Source organism: Hetaerina americana, unplaced genomic scaffold (assembly GCF_022747635.1).
Source record: "Hetaerina americana unplaced genomic scaffold, ioHetAmer1.1.p SCAF_9, whole genome shotgun sequence".
Taxonomy (NCBI): Eukaryota; Metazoa; Arthropoda; class Insecta; order Odonata; family Calopterygidae; genus Hetaerina; species Hetaerina americana.
Window position 1 is genome coordinate 79294855 of NW_027287538.1, and position 24275 is coordinate 79319129.

At 43.7% G+C, this 24275-nt stretch overlaps 1 protein-coding gene across 1 annotated transcript in view; it reads left to right on the plus strand.

Moving 5' to 3' along the window:
- The window catches only part of Col4a1 (Collagen type IV alpha 1), a 293149-nt gene that overhangs the window by 177097 nt on the left and 91777 nt on the right, over positions 1-24275 (plus strand). Inside the window, exon 3 of the mRNA XM_071597882.1 lies at positions 20329-20457. Within this exon, the coding sequence (XP_071453983.1) occupies positions 20329-20457 (129 nt within the window). The remainder of the gene's footprint in view (positions 1-20328; positions 20458-24275) is intronic.

Below are 24275 nucleotides of genomic sequence, written 5' to 3' on the forward strand. Positions count from 1 at the left end.
GAGTGCCGTCCGACCGATAGGGTTTGATTTCGGATGACGCCTCTGGGCGCGCACAGTTTCGCGCGAGCCGTGTTGATCCCCCCGTGTAATCCCCCCCCCCCCCGCTTCCTGCCCCAATGCCTCTTGAGGTGTGAATGTCGCACGCGACACGGGGCTTCAGCTCGAGGTGATTTCTCCTCTTATCCGTCGAATCAACTTTCGGGCGGATAACTGTCATTGGTCGGGAGGGTGGAATGAAACTTTTAATGGCTTATTTCTTTCAAAAGAACTCTGAAATTGCCTAGACTTATGATGGGTGACCCTGTACGCATGTCAAGGGTCAACGTGTCGAGTATTGCTTCCTGCGGCACATGCGACTCGATGCTGTCGATGCGAGGAGGGGTCGACCCGGGAGTGGCCAGCGGAAGATTTTAATCTCCCGCTCAATCTATTTCCCCGTCCGAAGATGTTTGCATAATGTGCCGCGGAGCAGGGGAGGGAGAGTGGTCGTCCGGCATGTGGTCCAGAGTGAGGATGATGCAGTTCCATTCGGGGGTCGGCGGCGGGGCTCCCGATGATGTGGCGATGTAATTGAGCGACGGGCGTGTGTCATTCGGACCCACATTGCGACTCCGCTCTCCCGCCACGCGTGCGTGGGCGGATGGGAACCGGGGGGGGGGGGGCTTTGTCGGTCGCGCGCGCTTGCTTTGCGTGCGTGAGACGACCTCGGTGACGCCCTGCCTCGTCTGTCGCTTCTGCTTCCAGCCGTGGGAGCGCTGAAGAGGCGGCGGCGTCGGAAGGGGGGATGGCAATGGGTAGGGCAGGAGCGGCAGATGTTGGCTGCCGAGCATCTGAATGGAAGATGTAACAATAACGCTCCAGTGTTGCCGTTTGGGCGTCTGTTTTGGAATTAAACCCACACACGCCCATTTATTTTATAATAATATTACGAGATACTCTTTAGCAAATGGACATGTTATGACTCTTGTCTCGAGCGAGGTGACCGACTGGTCAGGCGCCACTGTGAAAGAATGAATTTATGAGTCGAGCTGGTTGGAATGCGAGAGAAATCCATCGAGGTCTTGAGAAAATAAAGTGAGAGATGTGAAAATAAGGATGAGTATCCCACGCGAGTAAGTAATGGCCAAAGAGTTCGGTCAGGACGGGAAGAACATAATAAACGGGCCGAATATGAACTATTTAATATTTATGATTGCTGTGAACACATAACTTTCCCGGTGCAAAAGTGGAGAAGGTAGGAATAAAAGTCCAAAGTGAACGGGTCTTTTAGAAAAAAATCGCGATACAAATTTCTCTGAACACATGTCGCGATAAAAAGTGGTGTGAGCGGTTTCCAGGGTGGGATCCTGTGCCTTAAGTAGAAATAATAAATGCTCATAACAATTACAATATAAAAGTGCTTCAATAGTTGTTTTAGTGCAAATGCTATTTAGTCATCACCTCCATCAACAGATTCAAGGAAGTGAAATCAATTATTTCAGGAAATTATGCTATAAAACGAACCATTTTTGTTTAATATAGTTGGTTAGCTTAATTCAGATTTTATCGTTCTTTTTATTGCGAGTAGCTTCATATTTTTATTTTTGCTTCAGTCCCTTAATTCTGTATCATACTCAGATCGCGATGTTTTCTTAAACACATTTAAATTTGTTGGTAAATATGAAATCTTGAAATGTAAGTCTTGCTGTTAAGATAAAGTGAAGTTAAACCCGGCGTCGGAAAAATCCGCTCTTAATCTGCTGCTGGTATATGGGATCCTCACGAAGTTGGATTGATTGCCGAATTAGATCGCTTGCAGCGTAGAGGAGCTAGATTTGTACAACATTGTTATGATAAACTTAGTAGCGTATCCAAAATGTTAGAGGAGCTAGGCTGAGAATCACTCACGGAGCGAAGGTTAAATTACAGATTGAAGCTCTTGCATAAATCGGAAGGTCTCTTTAGTAGTGATGTTTAAAATGTATCATTACTCCCATCATACTACGGTAGGAGAGATCATGCCAATAAAATACGAAAGATTAAGTGTAGAACAGATAGATTTAAGATGACAATTTTGCCACGAACGATAAGCGATCAGAATAACATTATTCGACCGCGATAGGTTCATATCCGGGTAAAAATTTGTCTGGTGTGTATTCATTCATTTTCGGTGAATGAACAAGCACTTTCTTTAGAAGGAAGATTATTCATGAGATGGAAGCCCTTCTTTACATCATTAGGCCTCAAACCCTCCCAAAATATTAAACTAACGGGTATACTGTCGTAGTTTACTAGTTATTTTCAAGACTCGTTTCATTATACTATATTACTTTCCCTACTTTCCTGAGAGATGAAAGGTGGACGAGGAAAGCGAAGTTGGAAGCAGCCCTGAATTTCATTTTGCCTCAATTTCATATATATCTCCAAAGTTCCTCCTGTATTCTACTCCTGCGTATTCGGAGCCTAAATTAATTTCACCCGAGTCATCAATATCAGTGAGTGTTCCACTCTAATACAAAGTGATCGGCCCACCAGGGAAAATTCAAGATAGAAATAAGAAAAAGATGGAGAAATTATTTAGTAAAGACATTTGGCCAGCAAAATTATATGTAGAAGAGAATATGACGTAGATGAGGGTGGCTTAGGCCCAGGCATATACTTGATGATGGCGAGATAGAAAGGGCATTCAGTGTTTTGAAATCAAAGAAGGCGGCCGTTGGGGTTGATAACATTCCCTCGGAACTACTGAAAGGTTTTAGAATAACGTGAGAGGAAGAGTTTGGACGAACTAATTCGCGCCAAGCTTGGTGGGGAAGAAGTTCAAATGGGTCGGAAAAGATGGATACAGAGCGTTTTGATTGGTAATGAGATGTTGAAGAGTGTGAGAGAGGGGAGAATGGAAGGCAAGCGAGGAAGTATGGATGGAATAAGCGTGTCGGACGGAATGAAGGGAAGAAGGAAGCATGCGGAACTGAAGAGGGGCTCATTGTATCGTCGATTTTAGTGTGCATTGCTGGGAGAGGCAAGGGACCTTTGTGTAGTCTGTGTCCATCTAAAAACGTCCTTAGCCGGCTAATATCCAATAATACTTCCTCTTGAATCCATCATGCAAGTTATTGTTTCAGTGGTAGTCAACCGCCCAAAGAAAGTTTTCGATGGATACACGGACCGTTAAATGTATTCCTAAGCCTCACGTGGTACAGCTGCTTGACATCCTACTCCACGATGTCTTCAATCCCGCATAGTTCCTTTCGTTCCGCGCGACTTCCCCACTCCTCCAGCCCCTTCCTCCCTCGCCCTACCCCCTTCCCTCCATCACAGTCGTCAGCAGTTCATCGTCGATTAAAATGCATTGCATCCACTTTTCTTTCTCCCTTTGTATTCCCCTCTCCTCCCCCTCCGTGCCCAGTACTTCTCCTTCGCTGGTTTTCCTTTTCGTGGAATGGTTATTTGATATTGACCTCTTTCTACTTTCGCAACTCCTGTGGAGTCCTGGGCCTCCCTCGAGTTCCCCTTCGCCAGTGCGCCATGCGTCGCCGCGGACTCCGCGGAGAGAGCAGCGACGCCGCGATATTTCCCCCGATGTATTTTATCTCCAGACAATAAACAACGAGCCGCGAGCGTCACCCGTTGTTAAATTAGGTACTCGGGTTCACCCCTTTCCCTCCGGGAGGAGGGGGGGCGGAGGAGGAGGTTTGCCCCTCGCACACAAGGTGGGTGCCCTCCCTTGCTGCAGCGATGCCCTCCATCCGCTTCTCCTTACCGCCAGTCCTCCAACCGCGGGTCGTATAGTCGCCCTAAGAAGAATGCAGCCCAACCTTATCTCTCCTGACTTCCTCGAGGGATCCCCTTCACACCCACCCCCAATACACACACACCCTTCACGAAGTAGTCATGCGAAGGATTTTGGCCGAATAATTTACCAGGGAGGAATTTAAACCTGTGCTAATATTAGAATAGAAAAATGAGTCGTAAAGTGAGCGTCTTCAACAAACATATTCAACAACCTTTTTAGTGTACTCGTGAAAGTTAAAATGACGCTGGTCCCATTTCTGTATTTACGAATGGACTACGGCAGACACTAAGGAAATTGAAGGATTACAAAAACCTCATTTGGCAAGATTTCGTGAAGACAAAATTGCTCACTTGGACATTCCATGTATTGGAGCAGGAAGGGTGGTGGTAGCCTTTTAGCTTCGACAAGCGTCAACTATTCACACAAATTCTTGTGCGAGCGATAGAATCGGTGCACCACATTTCAACATTTAACCAATTTTAGGCTTGCATATGAGAAGAAACTGACTACAAAGGACCATTAAAATACTAGTCCACGGTAAATAATTCGTGTATTATTACTTTTTATGCAATGATCCCATTCAAAATTAATACGAGTTTACGCGCAACAATGCTCATGAGAAACGAAGAGCGGTCAAGATGGCTGAAGAATCGGCGAGAAACCATTACCTATTACGGCGTGTTCTGAATGATAAGAAAAAATTTTATCAATGCATCGCGTTTGGAAGTGCATGGAATCCGTGTCAATGGGTCAGTGAGTCACATTACGCAGTAGCAATTTATGCATTCTATACTAGCCCAGTGCTGTATGTGAGTCAGAAGAATATAAAAAAAATCTGTGGGTAAAATTGAGCCTGCTTCGTGAGCATATAGGACAGGGAGAGTTAGTGACTTAGTCAACGGACAAACTAAGAACACAAAGCGTCCGTGAAATGCCGGTTAGTAGGTGGCTGGAGTGGGATGCATTCAAACACATCTGCTGATCTGTACCAAACAAAAAAAGGATTGTTGTACCGCTGAAAAAGCCTTTCACTCTTCGAATTGAACGCGTTCTCCACTGCGTGAGAGTGCCGGAGGGCGCGTCGGGCCGTCGGCGATGAGTGGAGGAAGGCGGCGTGACCAACTCCCACTTTGCTCCCGCTTTGTCGTCTTCGAATCCCAGCGGCGACGCGAACATGTGGAGCGAATCGTAGTTTCCATTTAATTTCGTTTGTGCTCGGACGAGGCAGGCGGTGGGGACGAGGCGCGTGTTTCGCGGATTGAAATGCAATTCGATTTCGGCCGTGACCTTTCGCTCCGCTCTCGGGAGAGGGGAGCCGGGGCATCCCCCCGAAAGACACGTGGGGCGACCTCTTTGCACGCGATCGCCTTTAAGGTCAAATTGCGACGTCGCCTATGTGATCGATGAGGTCAGAGGGCCAGCGAGCGAGACCTCGGCGCGGAAGGCTGGGAGTGTCATTGCGTCGGTCGCGGCGGATTCGCGGAGTGCAGTCACGAGAGGGCCGAGGAGTAAACCATTCATTCAAACATCCCGTTCTCATTTGCGGCTTCTTTTGCAACGAGTGCGCATTTGGCTATTCACTCAATATCGAAAACGCGCCGATATTTCTTGAGCAAAACATCCGAGTGGCCTAATGACAATCAAAGTTTCGCTCCGGAATGAGTAATATATTTATTTAGTCCGAAAAAAATAAAACATAACCAAGAATACCACCGCATTCAACCCGAAGGATTGTCTAAAAGCTGAGGGTGGAACTCACCTAAGCCCAACGGAGTATGAGAATCCCGGCTGAGGGCCCAGCTCCATTCCCTGTGACGCCTGTGCATTCCCCGGAAGATGCGGTACCCGGAAGTCTTCACCAGTTCGGGAAGGCTGGAGGGATGGAAAAAAGGGATGGAACCCGGGCTCTCCGGCCAATACCCCGCCCTACGCAATACTGCATAATAATGATTGTAATGGGAATAAAAAAGCGTCGATGAATCCAAAGAGACTAAGACAGAATAGAGGGAAAGGTGAAGTGGGCAAGAACAATGGGGAGGAGTCGGGCAGATACTACGAGGTGTGTCAAAATGCACGAAGTTGGGGATACGTTTCAAAATAGCTTTATAGGCTGATGGAGGCCTAAATGTGAATGAGTGTTTTGTGATATAAAGGCGAGGAATGGTATAATGAAATAGTTCACTGGGAAGAAAGAAAAAATGGGATGTAATGGAAGAGTGTTGGGGAAATGTGACGAGAAGGATAAGGGAAATGTTATCTTTCGCTGGTTATAGGCCTCTTGTGGAGTAGGCTACTAGTATATGGGATCCGTATGAAGTTGGAATGATTTCTGAATTGGATCGCGTGCAGCGTATAGGAGCTATATTTGTAAAACATTATAATAAACTGAGTAGGGTATCCAAAATATTAGAGCAGCTAGGCTGGGAATCACTCACGGAGTGAAGGTTAACTTACAGATTGAAGCTCTTGCATAGATTGGAAGGGAGTCTCTTTAGAGGTGATATTGAAAATGTATTATTATTAGCCTCATTTGCAGTAGAGATCAGGTGAGTAAAATACGAGAGATCAAGGGTATAACAGATAGATTTAAGATGTTCATATTTACTGCCAACGATATGGTATCAGAATGACGTTGTCCGACCGCGGTAGGGCTAATAAAATTCGTCGGATGAAAATTAGTCTGGTGTGTATTCACCCCCTACGAAAACCTTAGTGGTGGCTTCAAGGGTACTTTGCAATGGTAATAATTCAGACAGGTCGTGCGTGAGGGCACTGAAAATGGCGGAAGTAGATTGGAGCATCTCGCAACAGCCGTCGTGAGCCTCTTCCGGCGGAGAAGAAATGTATTTCCTCCGCGGAATTCGAGTAATGTTCTGATCGTGACGCATGCAGTGCAGCCATGAAAACGCATTATGAGAACACGCAATGAGTGTGCAATAAATAAAAGTTCGTTGAAATCCTCGTTGATAATTAGCCCATTTCGAATCGCATTAGTTTGGTGAATTCTGTGTCGAAGGCACCTCAGTTTGTTTCGTGGCACACGTGTTATCTTCGGCATCTGATATCACCAGCACTAGCTGTCGATGGATCGTTTGTAAATTTCGTTGGTAAACGTTAAAATGAAACCCAATTAAGCTTTTAGAAATGGCACTAAGCTGCGCGCGCTCAGTGGCTGCGTTCCACATTTAATCACGAGGGCACGGCGAATGCTTCCTATGGCTTGTGTTGGTTGTCCGTAGATGAGCTCGTCCAGTCATTTCCAGGGTGAGATAACACCTCCCGCTATCATCTTCGCCGCAGCGTGCACGTGGACCGAAGGTCGAACCCGGGGCCGTGGGATAACCCTCCCTCCGTCCTTGCCGGTCGCCCCTTCCGCCCTGCGTCATTCCTCATCCGCACTCTCCTCCTCTGGTGCTTGTTGACTTTATCCCAGAATCCTTTGCATACCACGATCACCCCCGCCCACCTTCCTTGCCTTCTGGTTTCCCACGGACGCACCCAGCCATGTTGCCAATTTGGATTTGGCGTTAGCGTCAAACGCCAAGTGGTGGTAGCAAAAAAACAGAGAAGCTGGCGCCAAATTCAGGCCGTGAGAAATTAACCCATTTTCATTTACTTGGTTTCTAAATGAATTCAAAATGAAGTGCTTAATCTTGGAAGTTATTGCACTATTTAGATTCAATTAATGTCTTGCGTAGGAATTTATGGCGTATAATTTTCCTTGTAATTTATCGGAAAGATAAGGTCTATGTATATTTTTTTAAATTTCCAATGCTCTAACTCATTTGGAAAAGATATATACTTCGCAAACACCTTTGATTATTCAAATTAAATTTGCATTCACCACTTATGTCTACATATTTGCGTCAATTACCGTCGTTGTAGAGTAACTTACTATATGGTAAGGGCCTGAGGCATCCAAATAAAAATTTGTAATATTTTGATGGTATAGCGTGCTCCTTTAACATGAAAAAGACGCAAGCATACACGTACAAACCATATTATTATTATTAGGTAATCTACCGGTTAAGATATGTTTTTGGATAGACACAGCTACTAAATAAATATTTTGTGATTCCTAACAAAATCCAGTATCCTACTCTATATCAGACCACTCTTCATCTCTAAGTACTTTCTTCTTCCCTTCATCCCGTCCACCAGCCCTATCCTGTTCCTTCCCTTTCCTCGTTTGCCTAACATTCTCCCCTCTATTACAGTCTTCAACATCCCGCTGCCGGTCGATATCATCCACTTTTCCTGCCTCCATAGGATTTCTCCCAACAAACCCCTCTCTTCGCCCACCATACCAAGTACTTCCTCGTCTGTTTTCTTCTCGGTCAATTTCACCTTCTCCATTCTTCTCCAAACCCACATTTCAAAAGCCTCCAATCTACGTCTATCCTCCTGCTTCAATGACCACGTTTCCGCGCCGTACATAGCTACGCTCCATATCAAAATTTGACGAGTCTTTTCTTAATATCCTAACTCAACGTCCCTGTCATCAACTCCCTCCTCCAAATGAAAGTCTCTTTAACTAGCGCAATTCTTCTCCTTGCGTCCCTACTACTTTGACCGTGTTGGTCCAAAACACTTCCGAGAAACGTAAACTTTTCTACCTGCTCTAGTTTTTGCCCTCCTACTTTAATGTTTAGCTTAGCCTTTTTTCTTTCTAGAGAATCGCATAACCTTTGTTTTTTTAACATTGATTGTCATCCCATACCTGTCGCACTGAATTTCCAATTCACTCAGCAATGCCTGCAACCCCTTGGTTGACTGACAAACTAAAGCTTGGTCATCAGCAAACCTAACTGATTTTACGAATTCCCCGCCCACTTTCATTCCTACCTCCAGTTCTTCCCATGCCTCTTTAATCATTTCCTCTGCATACAGGTTGAACTGCAATGGTGATAATGGGCAACCCTGCCTTACACCTCTTCCTAACACTGCCCATCCTGACTCCCCGTTCCCCAATTGCACATGTGCAGTCTGAGACATGTACAGATTGCGGATTAGCCTCCTGTCCCTCCAATCTATTCTTATTTTCTTCAATCTACTCATTAGTTTTTCCCAATTCACTCTATAAAACGCTTTTTGTAAATCTACGAAACAGGCAAATACCTCTTGGTTGTGTTCTATATTCCTCTCGATTAATAATCTCATTACTGCAATGGCATCACGCGTACCTCTCCCCTTCCTAAACCCGAACTGGTCATCCCCTACGAAATCATTTGCCCTACTCTCTATCCTTTTGTTTATGATCCTGAGAACAACTTAAGCTTCGTGGGATATCAACAAACCATATATATACACATATATATACATTTACATATATATGTATATCACGTCCTGTTTTATATTAATGCTCTGTTAATGCCTTTCGCTGCCCGCATTTCTGACTCTATCTTATCGGAATGTTTTCACCCAGAATTGACTTGGGGACCTCGGTCGCGATTGATTATTGCAGAAGACTGAGAAGTAGGGAAAGAAAGAAACCTCATGGAGGCCTTGAATGTTTCAGTTTTTCTCCGTTAGCGAAAAAATGACTTATTGATTACAGCCCATGTGGAAATGCAATTTCTATTCCTAATTAGGAATGGAATGAGATTAAAGGCACCTCCGCCAAGGACCACCGAAAAGCCCGGCGCTGTATACATTACGAAGGTATACAGTATCAATTTTCATCAGGGTAAAGAGAGTATAAATGGGTTAATACAGAGGATAATACAAAACGTAGGAATATCTTCATTGCCATAAGGTCAGAAATGAGATAAGAGTCATTCTAGTGAACTCAAAAAAATACAAATGTTTTCTAGGCCACCATTTTATTCCAATATCCAGCATTTGCGATTCCCATTTTCCGATGGCGTAATTCGCGTGGCCCGTGGCTACACCTTTCTAAAGGCGGAGAATTTAGGTTTATATTCATTTTTATTGTTATCGATGGAGCCAATTCAAGACCCCAATTCAAGTACCCAGAATACTGACGACCTATGGTTGATTTCTAAATTAACGACCAGGGAAGGGAAGGGGAGAACGATTTGGGAACATTCCCGTACGCACGTGTGTTGTGACAACCTCATGGGTTTGCCGCGATGGTCTGAGGGAGGAATCTGAAAAAATTAAGGGAACTCACCGTGGCTGAGAAAATCGGGGATTTTTGCGGAAAGTCGATGATTTTTTTTCAAAGAAAGTAGAATATTATATTTAAATGCATTTTAAATAGTTTTTTCCTTCATGGACCGCAAAAACTTAAAATGAAGTACGATTTTGGAAGTATGGCCCTGCCATGTGCGGCCTACAAGCGTTATTTCGCCAAAAATGCCAACATTATTAAGTGGAGGTAATTTGTTAGCGTCATTTATCCATTAATATGTTAAAATAAATTTTGAAAACCTCTCTTCAAGTGTAACATTTATATTAGTTTCGAGACGAGAAAACTTCTCATCGAAGTCACCATGAGAATAAAATATTAAATTTGCCGGCATACTTGGTCACATAAGTTGTCATACCTTATAAACACTGCTAGAGAAAACCCTTTTTTACATCCCTCTAACACAAGTATTAGTTAGTTAGCTTACATTAGTTAAATCTTATATATGCTTTGCAGTCGCATACATTGGCAGAATTTACTAGTGCCACTTCTCTCTTAGTTACTTGACTTAAGTTATAATTAGTGGAGACGTCTGCTTCTTGGTCAACTTTCGCTGCCACGCATATTAGAGTAGGACTCATGGTGCGTAAACTTGCCGATTTAGTTATATCACCGATAAATGGAAGTGTACTGCCGCATTGGAGGAATACTGCGCTGCACTGACAGGGTGAGGCCGGATCAATTAGGCTTGCATCTGACAGAATTCGCGTCCTGTCGATCCGAGGGTGCGTAGCGCTTTCCTGGGAGTGAGTGCCTCCCCCCCCCCCAAACAGCTTCCCCGTCGCCGTGGCTCTCTGGTCGAGTGCCGCGGTCCGTCGTCCATTGAACCGCCCTCCCACCCCCTCCGCAAATTTGACCTTTAATAATACGCACGCCCCGAAATATCTGAAAGAAGTACTCCGACGCAAGTTGATATCGCGTGGAGGCGGATGTGACGAAACACGAACACCGGAAATGGCACTCATCTGCGGTGGCAACCCTCGCGTTTAATATCGGAGGACAGTGGCGGAATAAGTATAACGTATCAAGAGATACGTAAATGTATCGTACATTTCGCGGAGTAAGAAATCTTATAACTGCAATCGGGTTCTTTCAAATCTCAACCAAATTAATATTTAAGATGACTGTGACAAATATTTGAGTTTTGCATTATGCATTGATTGACCTCTCATTTGAAAAGCTTCAGCCGCTTGCATTGATTCCACTGGAATGCTTTAAAATTACGATTAGTTAGAGGACTTGATTTCCCCATTATATGGATTATTCTGCCGCTCGTTGTGACCGGGCGATGAAGTTCAACGATCATAAAAATCCAGCTGGGAATCATCGTATTCGGCCACTTTGGCTCTCGCTTGGAGTCGACCGTCAGGCTGTATAAAATATCCCCTAGCCAAAGTGATTGGTCAGGGTCAAAGATTACTCTCTGAAGTATTACGAATGATGAATTTCGTATTCATTCTTTGAATTAAAGGCTTTATACTCGAGTGAAGTATGCGCGCAAATGAGAAAATGTTAAGTTGACTTACTGCAGCAAATTAGGGTTAATGTAATTCGTGCGCGATCTCTTTCTCTTTCGAATTTAAATCGCATATTTTGTGGAACCTATTTCCAAGCGTTCTCTGAGGCATGGCTCATATTTTGCGCTCGACGTATGTCTCGCAGATACATTTAATATCAAGGACTAGTGGTGATAGATGAATAGAATAGGCAGGCGGTAGCAATATGTTAAAAGCCTCCCTTGCAGCACGCTTAGTTAGAGTTAAATTCAAATTTTCGTTCAAACAAAAGGGTTGAAGTCGATTTCACGCTTAGGTTTGGGCAGCGTAGCTTTGTTTCCTCGCGTAGTCCCAAGTTTAATGAAAAGAAAGAAATCTATACGACACCAAGGACATCTTGGCTCAACTGCCATAGACATAATATTTTTTATTTTTTTATTCTAGTACACTCACGCGACTCTTATAGTAGTAGTTTTGAGGGGAGGCGACCGACAGCTAAGGTCATTTGCGCCATAGGGGATGGACAGGAAAGGATGAAGGGTGGAGAGAAACCCGGCGTCGGCATTAGCCTACTCTTTACGAAAGGCGCCAAGGGGTCCGCAGTTTAATGTCCCATCCGACGGACGGCGTACTCACTCAAAGTGCCCTCCACAAAGCACCTCAAGTAGGGATCGAGATACCACTGAAAAATATTCAACACCGCCGGGATTTGAACCCGCGCCCTCAGGGTGGGAAGCCAGTACGTTAGCCCCCGCACCATCTCGATCCCCGCGACTCTTATAACGGGAAGAATATGCGTTGATATTCAGAATGTGATTGAATTTTTAATCTCACTAATAGCACACCTCGAATGCATTTTATTTCATATACAGACTTTGGACCAAGTGAAATATCATATTCTCTGAAGAGGAAGGCAAAAAAGACGGGTGGAATAAATAAAATCGATTCAGAATGAATTGAGGCTGTGGGGAGATATCTGTTTCCTGTCTAATTTTGATTCAGTTAAGGATAATTAATCAAGTTGAAAGTAACATGCGGTCGTCTTTAAGACGGAACTGAAAAAAGAATCAAGCAATAGTATCTGAGGAATTGGAAGAAAGTATGCTTGAATTCGTACGTGGTTTACGGAGGTACAAGGTAAAATGCCTATAAAGTTGGAGAACTGGTAAAATTGCCGCTTGGATAGAAAAAGGAAGGAAGAGGGACGCGCGTATTTGCATGAAATGTGAGAGAATCGATGTAAATGAATATATTACGACATGGGAAGACTTTACTCCGTGAATTGCCGAGAAAGCCTTCGAACGAGTCAATTGGGCAACGTTCACGGCGGCAAATCGGAAAGATACGAGTCTTATTGAAGAGAGAGAGGGAGTGATAAGCAGGGGAAGAAGAGAGGATCATCGGCAGTCATTATTAACGTATGCACCGAGGTAATGATCAAAGAGGCATGGCGGTGGAAATGTACGTGGGTGGGAAATTGATCCAGTAAGATTTGCGCGTAGTCATTCTAGGTGAGCGAGTCCGCCGTATTATTAGGATGCTCTAGAATCAATGCGAAGGTCGAGCGTATAAGAAAAATGATTCCAAAATGAAAGTAATGAGAAACTCTTGTTTCTCAACCCGTAGGATATCATGCCACTCAACCAGTAGAATCAAAACAGTAATCAACCCGTAGATTGGTATGATATTGGCATAATTCCCCACCCACCACGCTTCAGCTTATATTGAATGATTCGGCATCAGCAAGAATCACGGAAATCATTTCAGATGTTTACTTTTGCATTCTTAGCCAGTGTTTAAAATTGAAAATTTAGTCAAATGTACACTTTCATGTAAAACCAACGGGAAAGATGCCTAGGGATCTTTTTCCCTTCTGATTCAGCTATCGTTCTTGTGAGCCCCTCTTACTTTGCTCGTAAAAATTTTTGTGTGACAAAGAATAAATTTTGATTTCAGATGCAGGGGAAAAATCAAGTAAAACGTTGACCCTAACTCGGCTTAAACGATTGCAAGGGGAGTCTCCAGTAATGCATACATCGGAACGTAAAAAATAAATTTGAATAGAAAGAATGAACGAAAGGAATCGCATTGAAATATGATAAAAACAAAAACACGAGTAATTATGATATTTGCTTTAATCACGAAAATAACACATCTTTATTTTGTCAAATGTCACTCTTCTCATTTATACATGCTTATCCAGTCATTCAAATTCTATGTAAAAAATGTAATATAATATTCATAGTGTGGGTGCGTTTGTTCCCGCATCAAATTTGTAAAATTCAACTTGCTACTAAAAGGTTCGGAAAAAACTTATCCTTCTTCGTCCTAGCTTCATTCCCATTTACGTACTTTGGTGTCAGCTTTCTGGGGTTACAACCCCCGATGGGCTCTGCTACATGCGGGCACTACTATGCACATACATTCCATTCATTTCATTCTCTTTGGAGTCTCCACATTCGGATTTATTACATTGCTCGCAGCATAAATGCTGTCCCGTCTCAATGCATGTCCACTCCAGACAGCGCTCTTTCTGTTTCTCTGTCAACGGGGCGATTTCTATGCACGTAGATTCCTCCACCCATCTTTGCCGGCCCCGGCGGCGGCGGGTTACCGTCCTCGTCTGGCAACCCAGAGGTCGCTGGTTCGACTCCCGCCTAGGCGGTTTTTCCTCCATCTAGGGCTTGGGTCTATGTAATTGTCAAATTATTATGTCAGTGTTCAAAGTCCGATGTAAAGGTCGAAGTGCTGTTTTTGGACTAATGCAAAATAAAAAATAAATTATGCAAAATAAAGAAATCTAATGCGGTCATTCAGGATTCCGTCCACTCTACCAATCCCCTCATCCGTTCACTGAATTGAGACTCCTTCACATGATCGCATTTATGTTTCTCCTTCAGAGGTACCGATGTGAATTAGTAACAATGGCTGGCTTTGATTAAAAATGCAGCATGCTATAAAAGAGTGATGCTGTGACATGCATGGTGTAGGTATGTTTGCAGACGCTGTCAAGTCCCATGAGTCACCTATAAACTGAAAGGTTCATGGTGTGGTGGTCCAGTGGGTAGTGCGATGGCCTCTTACCGAAGGGCCGAGTTCGATTCCTGGTGACACCTTTGGCCACCCTCAGCTCCACTCAAGCTATGTGATTTGTTGGGTACCAAACCTTCTCGGGAAACCATAACTCGCACAGGGAAAGGAACTGGCCCTCCGTATTTTCACTCGCCGTAAAGGGCTCATTACTGGGTGAACTCTAATAACAACACCTGTCAGACTGAATACTGTTTTTCCACGGAAGCATTCACGAAGGACATTAAAGTGACGGAAGAGAAAAAATTCTCTTCCTCGAGATGCACACCTGCACAGTTTTGATGGCGAATATTGCGGATTTAAAGTTCGAATCATTACAACATCCACCGTTTTTACCAGATATTTTTTTTGAGTGATTTTTTTTGATTTCCCAGCTTAAGAAAATGGCCCGGCGGGAAACGACTGATGTCAAACAAGGTCATCGCCAACGCAGATTCAAATTTTGACCACCCTCCGAAATGCTAATTTTTGCCCGGATGAAATAAGTTGGGGAGACGCGGGGGAAAATGTAAAATCGAGCTGAGAGGAGAGATCATGTTGCAAAATAAGAAAAAACTAACCAAAATAATTTGCTTAATTATAAATTCCGAAGGACTTAATTGATCGTATCCGCGTATCGTTTCCGATTCGCCGCGGGAATTTGAAATCGGGAGATGTTCCTCAGCGCGTCGTGAAATGCTGAATTTGCGAGCGATCCTGTTTTGAGATGGATAGCGATCGCGGCTTCCCCTCGATCTCCGCCCACCGCGGCGGGGTGTGCGAGCGAGTGGTGAATGGGTGAGCGTAGGAGAGAGAAAGAGATGGAGGGGCGGGGCAGGGCCGGCCGGGGGCGGAGAGGAAATGCGCGATCGCCCTGGGCGGAAGCGATATCTAATCGCGTCGGCTTCCTCCTCCCGCCTGCCCTCTCCCGCCCGCCCCAGGCACTACCACTATCTCCGACGCCCACCACCGCCGCCGCCACCCTCGCTGCTGAACGCAGCTTCCGGTTTGACGCCCACGGCTCCTTCCCACCCCCGGGCGTTTCCTTCGATCCCCCCTCCCCTCGCTTCCCCCCGCAGTGAAGCGGCCCCCTGAAGAAACCCCCTCGTCCCGCTCGCAGCACACATGCACGAGCCGACGACCGGCCCTGTCTCACACCCCCCCTCCCAGACCATTCTCAGAACCGCGGTTCGCGACCAAGGGGTCTCTCCCACGCCCCCTCTAATTCCCTCCCGTCCGCGCCTCGCGATCTCTCCTTAGAAACAAGAGAGGCGGGACACTTGCGGATTGGGGATTTGGGTCGGGGAGACGCGGAGGAATGATACCGCCACTCGCGCGATCTAGTGAACACGCTCGTGCTGCCCCTGAGCGTCAGACCAGTTTGAATTGAGAGAAACAATCCCCATAGATTCACGCTTCCTCGGAGTTTGCCAGAACGCAGCCTGAAAGTAGACTTGACGCAAAAATCACCAATTGTAATCCCAAAGAGATTTCATGATCAACCCTTTTATAATGAAAATAGTAATCTGGTGATACAACAAATGTTGAGTTGTGAAGATGAACTTTAAAAAATTCCATGCACTCTAGGGACAAGTTTCTGCGGCACGTGTCGATCATGCGCCGACCAACGGACCCGATTCCCAGGGGCGGAGAGTATGCTCCATTATCCCCCGGTAATGCCACAACTCGCGTCCAGCGGAGGCCGTTTCCATCAACATATTCCGATGCATCATGGGAAGGGAAGTTTGGGTTAAGCACTCCTATTGAATAATAGGGTTGGCGAACGCCTACGCCGAGTTTCTCTCTTCATATACGCACCCGTTTATAGTTACGCAATTTGCTTTCGGTGCTTGTAGATTCAAAAATGTTTGCTCCACCCCTTTACTCTTTCCGGCTCCTTTTCTTCAAAAGGCGATTTAATTGCGCTTAATTCTTAGCGTTTGATCCAAGGGAAAATTAAGATATTGTTCTTTGGGGGAAGGGAAATTCGAGAGCTGAATTAATATTAATTGATCAACCGACCACATTCCTGTTTCAAAAGAACATTTTTAATCTTTTCATTTCATTCTGTTTCAATGGAAACCGAAAGATAAAAGGCGAATTCCTGTCGGATGACCATTTTGTCGAAATTTGTTCCTTGTCCAAATGGAAATTGTTGCATAATTAATTGAATGAACAAAATTGCAATTTTGAATGTGTCGGTGGCAGAAAGAGAACCTAATAGACATGTGGTGCATCTTTGGCGTTAGAATTACAATCGATTTTCATTAACGATAGCTTATGTTGTCATCTATAACTTCTGAGCTAAAAAACATTTCTTAGACACCCACGGCTCCTGCTTCTCAACGGCACTTATGGCTTGGATACACCTGATTGGCTTTCAAAATCCCGAAATATACAGAAAAGATTTAAGAATGGTACAGGTTTGTAGATCGCTCCGCAGAAGTATTCTTCGTCATTGTCAATAGTATGTTATAATTTGATAAAGTCTTCTTATTTAATTCTCACCCGCCCTTTTCCCTTCAGTTATGGTCTTTAGTTAACTACCGTACCCAATCCAATCAGTTTTTTTCTTCCTCGTGTGAGTGTTCCATCCGTGCTTCTATATCTTTATATCCACTCTTCTAAGAGCTTCTTTTTTGTGGCCTTTTCTTTCTGCTTTCAGCATTTCTCTTTTGTTTCAATTCCCATCAGTTCATCCTGTCTTCCTTTTACCGTTTGATGCTCCTGTTTCCCAAGTTTCACGTCTACGGGAATGTAAACTCAATACATGTATGACTGTAAACGATTCGCTTCATAATGCATATTATACGAGTACTGTTTACTCGTATCACTGTTTGGTGTAATTAGCTGCTTCTGATAGAAAACCTTCTTCGCCATTCCTATTATGCTTAATGTATCTTCCATCAGTAGGGACCCTGCTGCCTAAATAGCAAAACTCTTCCCCTTGCTCCTTCCCTACTTCGACTGCTTACCATTCCCCCAGCTTTGGTATTGTTTCTCTCAAGATTATACTTTTTCATCCCTTTCTTCGTATTTTGCAGTCTCCGTGTAAGGCATTCTTTCTTTTCTGCCAATATAGGTGTGTCGTTAACAAATCACAGTGTACTTAACCTTTCTCCTTAAATTCGTCCACCTCGCCTTGTCTTTTCTCTCATCTCGTTAATTTCTTTATCATATATTTACACATGATATATCGAGGGTGATAATGATTAGCGCTGCCTCACTTCTTTATTTTTACCGAATTTAATAACTGTACAGACCGTGTATCAAACTTCTATCATCGTAGTTCATTCCAATACCCTTTTGGGTACGTACCATTCATCATGTTAAAGTTTTCTTTGTCGAAAGTTTTCTCTAGATCAAGGAATGCGAGGCAAATTGGTTGATATTTCTATATCCTATAAAAAGAGACGATTCAGGCGTGATATGGTGGAATAGCATGATTAATTAAAAATGGTTAAATTTTCACAAAATAAAATTTAATACGACCGCTTTCAATGTAACTACATCATCATCAGGTGAACTTTTATCAGGTGAAAATTAATAAAATTTCCGTAGCCTCTTCTCCCAGATGCACTGCCAAAAGCAAGAAACAAGAAGTATTTCCTAGAGCCCATGAAATATGAAGGGTCAAATAATCTAATCCAGTGAGCTCGTTAGAGCCATAATTGCCCGCAAAGGAATTCCTTAATCCCGCGAATTTGCACCTGTAAAATACTCTGCTATTATTGTCATCTGCTCGTTTTTCATCTAAAACTTTGGCAGGAATGTCTTAACATTGGAATTGATTTTGAATAGATTGGAAAATTAAATGTGTAATATATTTTTAGCTCTCGTAATGATGGGTTCATCAACGTCTTATGTGGAAATTCTTCAAATATTCTCCACTCGTCATGGTTTTGAAGGTTACGAATGGCAGCTGAAGCGACCCAAGTTTCGAGAATGGCGCCTCATTCATTCACCATTGCGAGTAGGAAATGGATAAAATGTTCATAGAGTGGTTTGATGTTCTGTCTGGCGTTTTAAGGAAATTTGCTCGGTAACGATTGCTTTGAAAATTTTCCGCTTCCCCATCACTTCATCACAGGATACAAAGATGTCCCTTTAATATAAGATGTAAAACTCACTCGAAAATTTCGCCAGATAGTTCGGATGTCGGGCGGCTCATCCATTACACCCTGAATTCCACCCCGGGAAACAAGATGGTCGATTAGCGCGCTGGGCCCATGGAATAAAAAAGTCTGCCTCTCGTCGGCTGCCGCGGACGAAAATTCCGATCTAATCTTCCGCGGAGAGGCAGCCGGAGATGAATCACGTTTCTTTGCGGCACCGCGAGAGGGCTCTCTACTTGCGCGGTGAAAATCGTTCCTTCCCCGCTTTGTGGAAAATCAACCATTCTTTTTTGTGTGTTCTCTTTGTGGCGCTATCGCTTCTTCTGTTTCCCTGGTCCAGCCGGTTTTCGAACCCAAGGAGGATGTCAGAAAGATCTTGGTCGCTCCGTCCTCCCTCACGCCTTCCAGTTCGCCCGTCAGTTAATTGAAATCAAATAGATGGAATGATGTAAGCGGTGGTCTGGAACAAATCAACAATCTCTCAATGGATGAAGTAACCGTAGGTCGCTTTTTTCTTTAAAATATTCAATATTTTATGCTTAAGTTGGAGATTTTTCAAGGAAATTCGTCCCTGGTACTTAGGCGAATTTAAAATTCGTTTTCTCTCCCTTCCTAGAGGAAAGACTTTTACGATTACGTGGAATATTTCGAAAAGAATTGCTCGTGCTTCAAAGATCGGGGCAACTTTCTATTCTACAGTTATGTCTTGGAAGATGCTCATTGTTTGGTGGCGAGAAGGCGAGAACCTTGCGGTCCACTGAGGTTGGAAATCCTCGAAGGTATTCCCAAAGCAAGTCGGTGACTTTAATATGCAAACTTACAGCCTTTGGTCTCTTATTCGATTTGAGATTAGTGCTGAATACCAACAGTGGTAATTAAAAGTACTTATTCTCACTCTGTGCCAGTAGCGCAGTATCACAAACTTCCTTTTCCCATTGCACCCAACTAAACCAATTGACATGGGTATTCCCCACCCCCCTCTTTGATGTTCCTTTCATTTGAAGTTCGAATGGACGCTCCACTTCGAATGGACCCCGTCGCATTGAGAATAATTGCAAACATTCACCTTGTTCCTCGAAGGACTATATAATAAGTACCCATCCAGGGAGGATGAGTGGATCAAAACACTTTATGGAGCATTTATTTAAAAGGATTTTATGCCCTTGAAATTGCAATTCTTTTCTGTGATGTTTGCTTTAAGAAATATAAATTTAACAAATTTCACAGTTCTATGTATTTGCGGTATTTTTCCGCTGGACATAACTTCTAAACTTGGTTAAATATACTTCTCATGTATTCTATAACCTTACGTTTAACTTACCGCACTCGTATATAATAAGGAGCGAGGTTGAGGCAAGGATTACTCTCCTTTGAAAACTTCATTACTTCTAGGTGTTTCCTACGTAAATGTGCTCTTGTGTGTAATCATTCTTTTACTATGGCATAACGCACGATGAGGCATCTCTATAATTGAATTAATTTTGATGAATTTTATGACAGACTTCAATTTTAGAATTCATTTTTTTAACCGACGTTTTAAGTTAATACGCGTACACTTTATTCTGTTGTAAAACATATCATCAATCCTTGTGAGAGTATTTTTCTTACTTTGAGGAAAACTCTTCTTTGCATGCTCTCCTTTATTTTGAACGATGTGCTGTTTGACGTAAATACACGCTTGCTTGATTTGTGAGCCCTGAGATGTCTCCTTCTCTTCCGCAGCAAGTGCAGCCCTACGTGCACTCGTTTCCGGGTCCTGCCTACAACCGGAGCGGGCTCTACAATAGACGAGACGGCGCCGAATGCGGAGGATGCTGCCTGCCGAGGTGCTTCGCGGAGAAGGGCGTCAGGGTGAGTGTCCCTTCGCAGAGGAGTGGATTGGCAACGAGAGCGAGGGAGGGGCGGAACCCCCATGGACAGCGCCCCCCCCCCCGGTCCTCCGGGAATTGGGGGGGGGGGGGCGCTGTGTCCATGACCCCCGGAGGGATTGAACTTTAGGGATTTTACGTTAATGCGGTATCGTTTCTGTTCAGACACATTATATCCGCAACTCGGGCGAGGCTATTTTTGTCTGAAATCAATTAACATTTCAGTTTCAAGTCAAAGTTTCATGTTCAGTTACTCCGATGATGATTTTGAACTGTTTCCGTCTTTAATTTGTTTACCTCGATGAAATTGGAATGGGAATAACTAACTCTGTGATATTTTAATTTAATAAACTATAATTGTTATTGGAAATATATTTATCCTTACACTCACCCCAGAAGAATTATTTAACACGCACTTTAAAGAGGATTATGGACAAAGATACTGAAGTGTGATGGCTAAAAAGTAGCCAAGACTTTGAGTCCAAATTGCCAATTATTTATTGTACTAGATCTATGTTGTAGAAAATAGTCCTTTCTAAAAAAATTGATGAATTGTAAATATTTTTAACCTAGGTAATTTGGGAAAAATCATTTTAAAGCAGTATCATATAATAGCAGTAATAGTGCAGCAAGAATGGCAGAAATTGCAGCGGCATCGGCAATAAAGCATTCATGATATCGTTTATATCAGTTTCAAGCATGTCCCAGTCAAGCGACAAGTAGACATTCCGGCAAATGACTACTGAATGTTGAGCCGTTTACTCTTTTTTTTTAATTTTAAAATGTGTTTTAAAACTCTTGCGATCTATTGAACCCGCTAAGGGTCTTGGTAAGTGTAGGGAAAAATGGAAGTTTTAGGGGATTACTAGTATTTACCATTAATTGTGTAATCTCAATCTCTCCATTGATCTTGCGAATATTCTCTATTCACAGACAAATGACTATCGTATCTCCACATTTTTGTGAAGGGTGAAAAAAATGCCTTTAAAATCAATCTTTCTGAATTGTAATAAAATTTAACCGACGGAAATAATTTTCTTGTACTGATTGATGAGAAAGGGCTTCACGTCTATCGTTTACCCGCTACCTGGGCACAGTTCTGATTTCAGGACCTCAGGGTGGCGCTATTTTGTTTGGCTTTCTCGGCCAGCGTTACCCTTAGGTTAAATCATCACCCAACAGTGTGTACATCCATCTGCCGATGCGCGTATTCATCATAATTTGGAAACCGTTTTCACTTGCCCACCACCTGAAATTGCTTATCCGGGAGCCATCTGACCTCCTGCACTAGGCCCTCCCCACCCCACTTTTGCCCCAACACCCCGATCCTCCCCCATCGCCTCTCCCCACCTTCTCCACCTCCCCGTCGCCCCATATTCTTTCACGAGTTTCTTTATTCAACGTCGAACACCTTAAATACTATCCCCTTTTTAAAGAATGATTTTACCCCACAATATGCATACACGCATGAGGTTCATTCGAAGTTGACGAAAAATCCATTCGGTCTTAAAACAACGTACAGTCAGTAATTGGGGGTTAGTCTGGGATGTTAACAGAGAAATTACTTCGTACTAAACACCATACGTGAACGTAAAAGTCACGTACATTCACGTAAATAAAGTGATCACGCATTATTATTCCCATAGTTTTTTGTACAAAATTTTGATTCTGTTATATTGTTAGCATTATATGTAATGTTTATGAGGTACAAGTTTTATTGATTTTATTCCAGTGTTGCAACGGCGGAGCTATTGCAAGTTGAAATGCGTTCATTTCTCCTACGACCTACTTCCAATAATGCAACACTCTCTCTGCGAAGACACTTCTTCAGACTGTGGAAGAGAAAAATGTCGCAAGAGACGAGGTCTCAAGTATTGGGAGGGTGAAGAAGACTCTTGACATTGCTTTTGACGAGATAATTGCGATTTAGCAGCGGGCTTTACGCAACTCGCCTCGCGCATTATCCGGGTATAATTTCTTACTCGTGCATGTGGCTGGTACCCAATTGAATGTTAAATAATCCAGATAGTTTTGACGTTATTCAACGATATTTTCTCACAATGAGAACAGCGGTGTTAATGTTTACCCCCGAAAGAGCGTGACTGGTGCTCCGTTCACCTTTGAAATCGATTGAGAAGAATCTTTAAACATTTTAAAGCGTTTTATAGCGCTGCTACCGGGAAACACGAGCTTGCCGTAAGACTTTTACAGCAAAGCAAGCACCTGCTGAGGAATTGTGCGATGCCACTGGTAGCAGTATTCTTCGAAGGTATTCCGAACCCTACTGGGGTGCCATGCGGAGCATTCCGTCCGTCGATAATTAAAATATGTACATACGTATAGAAAGAGCTTTTCCCGAAACACGCCATCTTGTTTATCTAGAACTCCATACTTGATATCGTTGCTGCGCCACCAGCTGAGACTCGTCTCCCACGTGCTTTCTTGAGTCTGCCCCGCCGAAGTAGTACTATCGGGTGTCGCTTGGACAATCTTTTGTGTGAAGAACCTAAAGGATTGAATTGGCCTCAGCCTCCAGTCACCTTCCCCGATACTAAAGAACAAGCCATCATACTACGTAGTCTCTCACTCACACGCTCGGAAATGCCTAATTATGCCTGATAAATAAATGATAAATAAATGATAAATAAATTTATGTCCCCTTCGCATCTAAAAATGGAATTCTCATGATCTCTAAGAATGCAAAACTCTTTTCTCCAGGTCCCGCATCTCATGAGATTCGGGGCAATCTCCGAAAGCGCGTGTGATTGGAGAGGTGAACAAATACCTCCAACTGTTGAAAAAATGTCGTGGAACAGCGCAAAGTGTTACACGGCCAACATAAAATATTTAATGGAAGATAACCTTGGGATTTCACTTGCAATGTGGAGGAGAGAGATCAGAGAGTATGCATCCGCGAAGCCAAGCAGATGGATTCAGAGGATTCGTGTTCCCTCTTGACCGCGCGATACCCGGGGGCAAAAATAACGTTTTGCAATTCCCAGGCTTCTCTCATATATACGCAATCTATATATACGCACATTTCAACTACAACAAGCAGATAAACTCATTATTGCACGCATGATGTAGATAGGCATAAATTCAGTTCTTGACGAAGGGCTCTTTATCATTATCAGAATTTAAATAAAGAATTGATTTGATGGGTTCCTCTTTCGCAAATCACTTTGCTATAATAAATTTCCCCTGCTATGTAACATTGATTTGGCGAAGTAGAGAGCAGGGAAGTGAATCTTATGCGTCGCGGGAAACTGTATTTATCGAGCGGAAAATACAGGAAATTCGCCATCAGGGCGAACTCCGCCCGCGGGCGTCGGATTTTCTTTATTTTTTTGCACCGAACACGTGCACTGTTTACGAATTATACACGTCACTGTAAATTCTCATTTAAGATTTGCAGATGGTGCGGGAAACGTGCTGTTGCTTTGAGGGTGGGTGGCGTCATAACCTCTTCCCCACACATTCTCGAGGTGCCAATCGGCCGAAGCAAGTTAATCGATGACGTCTGCTCAGTTGATTCTTTATGACTCCTCGCTCGTCACGTCCGAAGCTGGGTGCATTAGCCGACGGCCAATGGAAAGTCGTCGCACATGAAACACAAGCATCGCTTTGGCCGTGCCATTTTTCCCTCGAATGTTCCGAAATCGCGTGTCAATGCGTGGAGCCCTCTCCGTGCTGAACCCATATCAGTTGCACCACAACATGCAGCTATGAAGGATCTCAGGCTTTCCCGGCGAATAGTATTCAGGAATTTTTCTCGGGTTTCCAACCGGGTCAGGTTTCGGA